Source organism: Jaculus jaculus, chromosome 6, assembly GCF_020740685.1.
Source record: "Jaculus jaculus isolate mJacJac1 chromosome 6, mJacJac1.mat.Y.cur, whole genome shotgun sequence".
NCBI lineage: Eukaryota > Metazoa > Chordata > Mammalia > Rodentia > Dipodidae > Jaculus > Jaculus jaculus.
Window position 1 is genome coordinate 34,107,206 of NC_059107.1, and position 12,002 is coordinate 34,119,207.

Here is a 12,002-nt window from a genome sequence, read left to right on the forward strand (position 1 = left end):
AAAAAAATTAATTTAAATTTAAATTTATTTATTTGAGAGAGAGAGAAAGAAGTATGTGGGGAGGAGTCAGGGCAGGGGGAGAATGGGCACGCTCAGCCCTCACCCATTCTTTGCAAGCTCCAGATGCATGCACAGAAGTTATGTGGGTTCCGGGGAATCAAACCTGAGGCTTTAGCCACTAAGTCATCTCTCCAACCCTGTGTTTCTTACTTTCAAAGGTTTCAGATTGGAAGAAATACTATACTGGATTTTAGATTTAGCCTTCCTAAATGTGAAACTCAAGTGACATGTTTGAATTCATTCCCACTGTAAGCACCTGTGACACACTCTGCTTTCCTGTGCTAATGCTTTGCCAGCTGCATCTGTTTGCACCGGGCCCTTTCCTTTTGTCTGCTGAGGATCTCTTCCCGTTACATTTCCCTCTACCAGACGAGTCCCGACAGCACACAAGCATGTCACCACACTGCTTATCTTCAAGTGAAAGTTGAACAAGAATTCTGTCTCAGCCTCCCTCACACACCCCACTTCACAGTCATTGCACTGTTGCCTTTTTCTGGATCTGTAAGAGTTTTCTTCACTTTTGCTATCTGTACATCTTTTCTTTCCCATCCTTTTTATTATCTTTCCAGTTGGTCTTTCTTCCCTATCATCTAATGTGCCATAATTGTTAGTGTGCCTACCTAGAAATCAACTACCATGACACAGTCACTAGCCAGTGTCTTCTTAGAAACCACCAGTGTGTCACAGTCACTAGCCAGTGCCTTCTTACAAGTCAGAATAGTGGGTCTCAGACAGGAACAGCCAGTCTGCCCTCCAGGCAGGCACAGAGACTCTTCCTCTTTCAAAAGGGGTTTAGTCTGCCTCAAGACTGGACCAGGAACTCTTGTCCCAGTGATCTCCAATCTTGGATGCTGCTTCTTGGGGCGAATCTTGTCTTCTTGGAGTCTGGCATGTCTGATCCCTTTTTAGACAGGATCTCATGTAGCCCAGGCTAGACTCAAACTTACTGTAGCTGTATTACTACTACTGTAGCTGAGGATGATGTTGAATTTCTGATTGTCCTGCCTGTGCTTCATGAGTGCTTGCCTTACAGGCAGGCACTGTGCACGACAGCCAGCTTATGTGACTGGGGAGCAAGCACAGGACCTTGTGCATATGAGGCAAACACCTGCCCGCTGAGCATGTCTAGCCCTTGCCCACTGTTCTTGCTCCATCCTGCTGCCTTACTCTATTTCACAGGACTGAGTCTGTGCGCCTCTTCTGTCTGCCCATGTTCTCTTGTTCTTTCTGGTGAGCATTGTTGTATTGAAGATCATCTAGAAGCTGATAACATGGTTTGCACTCCACATCCAACCTCTCTCTTGAGCTTAGAGTATATATCCAGGTACTACTTGATGTCTCTGCTTGAGTGACTGTCAAGTATCAGATATGACATGTCTGAGCAGAACTTTTGTTTTGTTTTGTTTTGTTTTTCGAGGTAGGGTCTTGCTCTAGCCCAGGCTGATCTGGAATTCACTATGTAGCCTCAGGGTGGCCTCAAACTCAAGGTGATCCACCTACCTCTGCCTCCCAAGTGCTGGGATTAAAGGCGTGCACCACCACACCTGGCCAAAGTAGAACTTTTGTCCCTCTTCCCTCCTCCCACCAAATCAGATTTTCGTCTATTTTCGTGACTGGAATACATGGCACCAATATTTTTGTAATTGCCATTAGCATAAGCCTGGGGGTCATCTTTTATTCTTAAGTTCTGTATTGGAGCTCTGAGCCACCAGTGCTGGCTGTAGCTGCAGAATGTCTCGGTCCTGTATCCCCTCTCACCTCACTGTCTTAGTGCACTGCTGCTTAGTCTCTGCCCCACCGCTCTCCCATTCCCCAGTGCCTTTTGTGTTACATAGCAGCTAGAGTGATTTTTAAAGAACTTGTATCACATGTAAGACTCTACTAAAAACACTTGAAGGTTTTCTGTTACATTTGCAGGAACTCTCGCTCTGGCAAAAATAGGTTGAGACCTAGGAAAGGTCATCTCTTCTCGGGCCTCTGCTCCTTGGGCTGCATCCATGCTTCACGTCTTGCAGCCCTGGGATGAGTGCTTGCTCCCCAGGGTCTTGCCATGGCACACTTCTCACTCCATTAGGTCCTTGACCAGACATCTTTATCTTTGTTGGCTCTGCTTTAGGTGTTTATTTTGCTCCTTGGCTGATGAGAGAAGAGTCTTCCTCAGTTTCACTCACTACCGCATTCCTTAGTGTCTGGAATCATACTGTTTCCTAGCTCTTAGTAGGTGGTGTTCAGTATTATTTGTACTGAGTGACTTACATACACTGACCTTAATCCATATGCTACTGCTATGCCAGAATGCCACAGACTCATGTAAAGAATAGATTTTGCAGGCTAGAAAGTCCAGCATCTATGGACTATCTGCTACCAGTGTGACCTCAGGCCACTCCCCTGACCTTCCTGTGACTGACTAGAATAATACTGTGTACTGGAGACTTGTTAGAGAGATTGAGTTAATGGATGAAAAGTGTTTAAATTAAAACCATATGGCTTTTAGTCAATTTCAAATTAAATGCCACTTCTACTAGAGTAATACATTCTGGAAACAGCATATGGGAAAATGACAGAGAAATTTTTCCAAGAAACACTACTCAAACAATTCTTAGAACAGATCACTGAAATTGCCAGTGACTGAGTAATCAGGACAAGAACTGATAAAGACCCACAAACTGGAATTTGAGTTTATGAGGGATAAAAATATTCTGAAAGCATCCAGAAAAAATACAATGTAACTGTCTGGAAATTTGGATGGCTGGGTTTCTCAGTGCAGTTCTGGATCCTAGAAGAAAATGAAGCCTTGCCTTCTGAATTCACAATGAAAACGTCTCTGGGTTCCTTCTTGCAGGGTAATGGGAAAAAGATACTTTCACATATAACCTCTCCTCTGCCCTTTCTTTTTTTTTAATTATTAATTTTAAAAAACTTTTATTGATAACTTCCATGCATATAGTCAATATAGCATGATCATACTCCCCTCCCATCACCCTAATCACCCTTTGTTTTCTCCTCTGCCCTTTCTTAGGGAGCCGATGTAGGATGAGACCAGTGAAAGGGACCCACCCACAGAAACGTGAAGGGAGTCTTGAATAGCAGCTGATAAGAGAATGCAGAAGAATGAAAGATTGAGAAACTCTGAGCTCTTTTAGTTATTTGATGAGTTGGCTTATGAGAAGTAGTAGTGATAATGCACTTGACAGATCCATTAGAATGTAAGATGTATGTACTAATGTTAAGCAAATGAAGAAACAAGCAAATGAAGGCACTTACCAAAAGAACTGTTCAAAAGACAAAGTCACAGTGTACTTGGCTCCACAGTGGCTTTTCTATATGCACATGTAGGTATTTTTATATCTGCATCTGTGTAATAAACACTGGATATTGATCTCATGCAGTGTTTTAATGGAACTTGTAGAAGAGGGAATGGAAGTGGATAAAGCTGTCCCACCCAGCTGTGCTGTCTCACGTCGACAGTCCCAGGCTTAGGCTCAGGCAGGAGGATTGCTGTGAGTTTGAGGACAACCTGGGTTCCATTGTGAGTCCCGGTTCAGTCAGGATACATTAAGATCATGTTTACAAAATGAAAAAAGATGAAGAAAGGGAAAGCTGCCTGATTTTCTGGAAGAGTGTTATCTATCAATAATGTTTTAAGAACCCAGTGCAAGTGATGCTTGTACAGGACTCAGCGGGGACAAAGTAAACACTGGAAGTGGTGAGGAAGTTGCATTTGCTGGGAACTAGCTGCAGTCTCTGTTCTCATTTATCTTTTGCCTTTCTCAGTGCATTTATACTACAGTCTGTCTTTCCCTTCTTTGCATAGTAACAAGGTAGAATAAAGCAGTTGCCGTAGATAGGTGTATCTACAACACTTGTGCAGTTAAGTGTGGAGAAACTGTACAATACTGAGTGCAAGGTCTCCTGGGTGACTGTGCTCCTGCTTCAGAGAGAGGAAGTAGTACCTTTTCAGTGAAAAGTAATATGGTTTTATTACTGTTGAATGGTACACAGTCAAATTGAGAATTTTTTTTTTCTGAAATGAAATGCCACTAGCAAATAGTGGAAAACTATAGAAATAAATGGATATATTAAAGAGATTTGGTTTCCTTAAAAGTAATCAGGTATTTGAGTGTGTCATACTTGTGTCTTTATAGAAACTGAACTGGATAAAGTTTATTGTAATAAAAACACATTTGTTTATGTTTAGACATTTTTGCGTAACTTTTCATTTCACTCTTATTTTGCATAAAAGATTTGATTGAGGAGTATTACTATTGTAATAGGGAGATCTTTTACTAAAGAAAATCCAATATGAGACCTGCAAATGCAAAGATTTCAGGGCATCCACATAGCTGACCTGAACTTTTCACTGTCTAGTTCAGTGCCTAGAAAGCCTGACTGACTTTCTTGCTCCCACCTTGGCCCAGCATCTTCATGTGAAATCTTGGTTCTTCAGGTCCAGTGAGGGTATGTCCAGGGCTGCATGTCATGCCATAGCACTTGTTTAGTCCCCTGCGAGTTGTGTCTGCTCATTTCTTAAACTCTGTTGACTTCTTTGTATTAGGATTTTTTCTAATATGTCATGAGCTCCAAAACAGGAGTGCTATCTTTTTTTGGGGGGGGGGATTTTATCTTCTAGACTTCTGTATATACTTAAAGCATGTTTGGTTTAGTTATCAGGTCCAGGTTTCTACAAAATAGCCCTTCTTAAAGGTAAACTGTTTTGCTAGGCTTATAATCTTCCCTGAGCCCTTTCTGCTGGCCCCTAGTGGCTACTGTACATTGTTTTACAATGACCCATGTTTCTCTTCCAGTCTTACCTCCAGTGCTGGTGCCTCGCCACAACGAGTTCAATCCACAGCACAGCCTCCTGGTCCAGTTCAGGAACCTCAGTCATAATGAGCCTCACATGCCACAGAACGCCACGTTTCCAGACTCTTTCCACCAGCCCAATAGCACTCCTTTCCCCTTGTCTCCTAATAGCCCCTACCCACCTTCCCCCGCCAGCAGCACATACCCCAGCTCACCAGCCAGTTCTGGACCAGGAAGCCCATTTCAACTGCCAGGTAAGGCATTAGTGATAGAAAAAAAAAAAAATCTATGAATCAGTGATTGTTACAACTGTTGCCTTCTGAGTCCATTGTTCACAAGAGCCAGTTATAGCTGCTTCTGAGGGTTTCTTCTTTTGGTAATTGTTTGATTTCCAAAAGAATTGACTTTTATTTTGTCAAGTAGTATTATGTTTAAAATCGACAAGTCATGGAACTAAGTACTGACTATAAAGTTTGCTATTAGGAGTTTTTTGTTTTGTTTTGTTTTTGGCTTTTCTTTTCTTTTTTTTTTTTGCTTTTTTTTTTATTAATTAGTTTTGTATTCAGCAAATACAGTCAGTTTGGTACCATTATTAGGCTCATCCGTGACTCACCCCATCCCGCTGCCCTCTCCTTGTTGAGGTATATGGGTTGTGCATTCTGGAGTTAGCCTACAGTTATGGGTAAGATAAATGTCTTTGCATATCATGACCCGACATGTGGCTCTGACATTCTTTCCGCCCCCTCTTCCGCAAAATTTCCCTGAGCCGTATTGGGTTCATTTTTGGTCTGCTTCAGTGATGAGGTGTTGGGGGCCTCTGGGGCTCTGGCTCTCTGATTTGGTAGGCGTTGATTTTTCTCTGTGTTGATCTCCTTCCCCCTTGTGCTGGTATCCGGTTCACCAGGAAAACAGCACCCTTGCTTGTTTCGCCAATTTTTCTTAGTTTCAGCTGGGGGCCTTTTGAGGTATGATGGAGTGGCTCTCTCCTTAGGATCTGAGTCTATCTGAAAAAGAGAAGCAGATTCTCCAACGGAGATTAAGTTAGCACCAGGACAAATGAGATTTTAGGAGTTTTCTTACAACATTTCAGCCTTTGACTTGAAAGCAGTGCTGGTTCTGGTTCTGTCTCAGAACGTGTCCTATAGAAACCTTGAGTGAAAGACCGTTTAAAGTTACTGAGACTAAAAAGATCAGCAAGAGTTTTTGCAAAACTTGGTAACTCTTGAGTGTTGGAGCTCAAAAAAGTTCATGATTGACATTTAGTTTCCCTAAGCTAATTACCTAGATACTTAATGAGACATTTATGACAGCTGATTTTGGGTGTTTCAAAAGAAATAGACTGTTGGTAATGGCAAAGTTTGAAGGGGTGTAGTTTTCCAGGTTAAAAATTTTTTTTTTGTTGTTTGTTTATTTGAGAGCAACAGAGAAATAAGCAGAGAGAGAGAGAGAATATGGGCGCGCCAGGGCTTCCAGCCACTGCAGACGAACTCCAGATGTATGTGCCCCCTTGTGTATTTGGCTAACATGGGTCCTGGGGAATCAAGCCTTGAACCGGGGTCCTTAGGCTTTACAGGCAAGCGCTTAACTGCTAAGCCATCTTTCCAGCCCTATCTTCCAGTTTTAAATGACAGTATACAGTGTGATGGTCTTGATAATTCAGAAGTGTGTCTGTAGGATGTATGCATGCAAACCGGGTGATCTGTGGTTTTGTACAAGCTGAGTTTCTCTGACCCTGGAGGACTTTTCACATAGAGGCAAAATCAGTGATGTTGAGTTCTATTTTTGTATGTTTTTCTACTGATCCTAGTAGCATGGATTACCAGTGATCTGTGATGAGTACACGTGGGCTTGTGTTATATGTGGTCTTTTCTTCCCTGGAGAGGTCCTACATTGATGTGTGTAAGGCGTTCAGCAGTGAACTCTGCTGGTAATTTATTTTTTATTTATTTTATTTATTTTTTGAGATAGGGTTTTACTCTAGCCCAGGCTAACCTGGAATTCACTATGTAGTCTCAGGCTGGCCTCCAAGTCATGGTGATCCTCCTTCCTTTGCCTCCCGAATGCTGGGATTAAAGGCATGCACCACCATGTCGGGCCTTCTGCTGGTAATTTTTAAAAACTAATGTACTTGTTTGACAATTTCATACATGTGTATAATGTTTTTGGTCATATTGATCTTCCATTACCCTCTCTTTTCTCCTTGCTACTCCCACTGAACCCCTTTTCTCTAGTAGTCCCCCTTCAATGTTGATGTCTTGATTTTAGTCAGTGAGTATGAGGCTGCTGCATGAGCATGCATGGGCGTTATTTTCCAGAGCATGGGTGACTTGCCAGCGGCTGCCCCATGGCAGAAGTGGCTCCCCTCTCTCAGCAACCAGTAACTCTAGTAGCTTTTCAGGGAGGGGTGGAGCTTCCTGAGCCCCTCTCCTCCATCCATGATGGAGTGTCAGTGGCCCAACCTTGGGCAGGTGACAACAGCCCAGAGAATTCATGAGTGCAGTGGGCATTCCGTGTTCAGAAGACAGCATTCCACGGCTCCCCTCCTCATCCTCTGGCTCTTACATTCTTTCTTGCCCTCCTTTTCTTGATATTCCCTGAGCCTTTGGTGGGGGGTCGTATATAGATGCCCCATTTAGGTCTGAGCACTCAGCCATCACTTATTTTCAGCGCCTTGTCTTGTAGAGCACTAACTTTGAGCAGGAAGAGTTTGTTCTTCTAGGACATGAACTTGTCTCCTTGCCTTCCTCTTAGCTGATACACCTCCGCCCGCCTATATGCCACCTGAGGACCAGATGGGTCAGGATAATTCCCAGCCCATGGACACCAGCAATAATATGATTCCTCAGATTATGCCCAGCATATCCAGCCGAGGTAAGAAAAGTCTTCACTGTATTTATTTTAACTTCTTGGTCAGTTGTACTTAACTTTTTTGTGGTGTTGCAGGTCAAACCCAAGGTCCCCTGCTCTAGGAAGTGTTCTCGCTCACTGTGCTGCACACCTAGTCTTGGCCACTTTCAAATCTTTAATAAAGTATAATTTATATGTGAAAGTCACCCGAGTGTATAATTCACTAGTTTTTGCAAAATTTTGAAGTTTCGGGCCCAAATACAGTTTAAGAACATTGTCATGACTTTCCAGACAGATTCCCACTCCTGTCCATCCCAGGACCAACAATGCCCACTGTTCTGATCTTTTCTGGCTGTCTTGTATAAACAGAGCTGTGTCATGTATGGTCTTTTGTGTCTTGCTCTGCTTGCGTAAAGCAGGGCTGTTGCGGTCCTCATGTGGTATCAGCTGTTTGTTCCACTTTGTATTGACCAGTGTCTGATCTGGTCCCTGGTCCATAGACATTTGAATTGTTTCTAAATTTTGTTTGGTGTGAAGACTACTGTCATGAATATTTATGTACGAGTCTTTGGATGGACCTGGTTTTTATGTCTTTTGGGTAGATCCCTATAGGTAGAATTGCTGGACATATGATAAATTTCACTATTTAAGCAAAACTGCCCAGCTTCTCCAAAGTGGCTGGCTGCACATACTTATACCAGCACGGGGGGGGGGGGGCACTTCCTCCATAGCTGCCCAACACTGTTACTGTCTTTTCCATTATCACTCTCTAGTGCTCACTGGGGCATGCTTTTTAACTTTATTGATAAACATCTGCAAATGCACATATATACACTGATCACAATCCTCTTCTACCCCCTCACTTTTCCCATTGTGATTTTAACTTGTAAATCTATGGAGAAATGATGTTGAACATCTTTACAAACTTCTCTGGAGCAGTGTTTCTAAGTCCTTTGACCAATAGACTGCATAGTTTTTTTTTTTTTTATTGTTTTGAGTTCTAACAGTTCTTTATTCTAGAAATGAATCCCTCCTCCCCTGCCCCCTTATGTGGTGCTAATGATTAAACCCAGGGCTGGTAAATGACAAGTTATTTACTTGAAGAAATCCTGTTCTGGGGTCATTTCTCCAGTGACTCAGCATTTTATTAACATTGGCCTTGCTGTAACAGTGAGGGCTGGTTTAGCCTCAGTTCTCTTCCTCGTCTTCATAGCTACTGCTCTCCCGTTTGGTTACTAGAACTTTACTCCCTTCAGTTGGTGTTTGTTCTCAAGACCTGTCCATGTTACAGCATGAACTGGGACTTCTTCTGAAGGCTGATCAAGATTCTGTAATGCTGTGGACACATTTGTCCCCCACGTGTCTGTTGAGGAGTACTTGAGTTATTCTACTTTTTTGGCTGTCATACATCTTGCTGTTACCTGGGTCTGCACCCTGTTCATCACTGCTCACAACCCCGGTGATTCTCTGCCTCCACACCAGCACATCTGTGCTCTTAATTTTCTTTTTCCCTCCCTCCCTTCCTCCCTCCCTTCTTTCCTTCTTTTTTTTTTTCAAAATGTTTATCCTGGTGGATATGAAGTGGTATCTCACTGTACATGTTTTTAGATAGACAAATAAGAGAGGCCATTGAGAGGTTATTAAGCTTGAATGAGTTCATGAGAGTAGAGAACTCATGGTGGAATTACTTGCTTTTAATAGAAGCAAATAGGTCTCTGAGTCATTATGAGGGTGCCCCAAGGAAAGGACAGGTGAGCACACGGCAAGAGTTCAACTGTCTGTAAATGGTAAACCAGGAAGTGAGTGTCTGCTACACAGCCTGTCTACTGACAGTCTTCATGTTGGATAGCTCAGCCTCTACGACTGTGAAAAAACATTTTAAAAACTTGAGTTGCTCAGTCTGTGATGTTTTGTTACATCAGCCTGTACAGGCTTAGCTGCCTTAGATATAGTAAGGAGCACAGAGCAGCAGTGGAATTTAAGGGAATTGTCTGTTTCCTTTTCCTGTACTACTGGTTAGCTGAAGGGATGAACACATAGGAACCTGGAGTTTCAGATAATCACTTTTTAAACTTCTTTTTGTTTGTTTGTTTTTCAAGGTAGGGTCTCACTCTAGCTCAGGCTGACCTGGAATTCATTATGGAGTCTCAGGATGGTCTTGAAGTCACCGTGACCCTCCTACCTCTGCCTCCAGAGTGTTGGGATTAAAGGTGTGCACCACCACACTCGACTAAATTGTCTTTCTGTTTGGTTTGTTCACAGATGTTCAGCCTGTTGCCTATGAAGAGCCCAAACACTGGTGTTCAATTGTCTACTATGAACTGAACAATCGCGTTGGGGAGGCTTTCCATGCATCATCCACTAGTGTGCTGGTTGACGGGTTCACAGACCCTTCCAATAACAAAAGCAGATTCTGCTTGGGCTTGTTGTCAAATGTTAACCGTAACTCAACAATTGAAAACACCAGGCGGCACATTGGGAAAGGTAATCTTGTCATTTCTGTCCGTGCAGTTGGTTTTAAGTCATTTATTGTACTAACTCTTTACCGTGCATTGTGAAGGGTACGCAGTCTTTAAGCATAGCCTCTACCTCAAGTTGCAGATTTTAACAAATGTATCGAATAAAGACATGATCAGCCATCTCTCTAGTCTGCTTAGTTTTTCATTCCAGCACGGAAGATCTGAGGTCACCACCACCCCTCCTGTCTTCTGAGTTCAGTAACGAGGTTTTGTTCACAAGCCGCCCTACAAAGTGGCCGCTGCATCAGACAGGTGCTTCTCACAGTGCAGTGCAATGCCAGTCTCCCAGCCAGAGAGACAGGCACGGGTAGAACGTACCACTTCCCGCCTATTCCCCTCTGCTGCCTTTTGTTTCTTTGACATGCCTAAGTCGATGATTTTAAGTGCCTTAACTGCTAAGCCATCTCTCTAGCCCTAAACAAACCTTAAAGTAAAATAATTCTACCACTTAAGAGCTATGACCTGAAATTACTTTTGTACCTTTGGGTTTTCCTTGGGCTGATTTTTGTTTTGTTTTGTTTTGTTTTTGAGGTAGGGTTTCATTCTAGCTCAGGCTGACCTGGAATTCACTGTGTAGTCTCAAGGTGTCCTTGAAACCACGGTGATCCTCCTACCTCTGCCTCCCAAGTGCTGGTGTAAAGGTGTGTGTGGATTGATTTTTAAATGCTGTGGTCCTCTGTTAGCAAAAAGGAAAAACTGCTAAAAAAAAAAAAAGTGCTATGATAGATAGCAACAAGCATCTCTTTGAAAGTCCTCACAGTGAGTGTATTTTAAAGCCATTTCTTTCTCTTGTAGAGATAAATGAATGTCAGAGCAGGAAAAAACAACAACCAAGGGCAGACAACCCAGTAAGCTTCCAGTGGAGGCCTTTTGTGGTTGGTTGAGGAGAGTTTGGGCCGACAGGAACCTTTTGATTTCTGGCCGCAGAAGGCCACCTAGTGGTAGCTCCTGTCGGAAGCCTGTGGGTTTCTGGGCTCGTCGGTGGTTGTGCCACACAGCCCCTTTGGCTTCATTACTGCCCTTTGCTGAGCTGGTTCTCCTGTCTTTTGAAGGTGTCCACCTGTACTACGTTGGTGGGGAGGTGTACGCCGAGTGTCTGAGTGACAGCAGCATATTCGTTCAGAGTAGGAACTGCAACTTCCACCATGGCTTCCACCCGACCACGGTGTGTAAGATCCCCAGCAGCTGCAGCCTCAAGATCTTCAACAACCAGGAGTTCGCACAGCTGCTGGCCCAGTCCGTCAACCATGGGTTTGAGGCAGTGTATGAGCTCACCAAGATGTGCACCATTCGCATGAGCTTTGTCAAGGTGAGTGGGCCCTGGTTTGGAGCGTGACTGTAGTCACCATCAATAAGTATGCGTATTGTTACACAGAGACGACCGTTACCGTTGATCTGATTTATATATGTCTTAAGTGACAGTTTTGAATTTAATTATTTTAACCATATGATAGGTCTGTTTCATTTTGTAATGTACATATGATGAAGTACAGCTTGCCCCCCCCTCCCCCAGGTAGGGTCTCACTGTAGCCCAGGCTGACCTGGGATTCACCACGTAGTCTCAGGCTGGCCTCGAACTCACAGTGGTCTCCTCCTACCTTTGCCTCCCAAGTGCTGGGATGAAGGGTGTGCACTACCACACCCGGCTTGGTTTTAATATAGAACAGGGATTGAGTGTACAAAGAATTTAAGTTAAAATACTAAATTATTGGAAAGCATCTAATATTAAAATTGTATTTTAAGTCCCTTGGCATCAGTAATTTGATTGATTCT

The 12,002-nt window shown here is 43.2% G+C and overlaps 1 protein-coding gene across 2 annotated transcripts in view; it reads left to right on the forward strand.

Moving 5' to 3' along the window:
* Smad5 (SMAD family member 5) overlaps window positions 1–12,002 on the forward strand; it is a 36,295-nt gene that overhangs the window by 18,779 nt on the left and 5,514 nt on the right. For both annotated transcript variants that reach the window (XM_045151811.1, XM_004665083.3), the window contains 4 exons: window positions 4,866–5,117; window positions 7,615–7,734; window positions 9,973–10,194; window positions 11,282–11,538. In XM_045151811.1, the coding sequence (XP_045007746.1) occupies window positions 4,866–5,117; window positions 7,615–7,734; window positions 9,973–10,194; window positions 11,282–11,538 (851 nt within the window). The remainder of the gene's footprint in view (window positions 1–4,865; window positions 5,118–7,614; window positions 7,735–9,972; window positions 10,195–11,281; window positions 11,539–12,002) is intronic.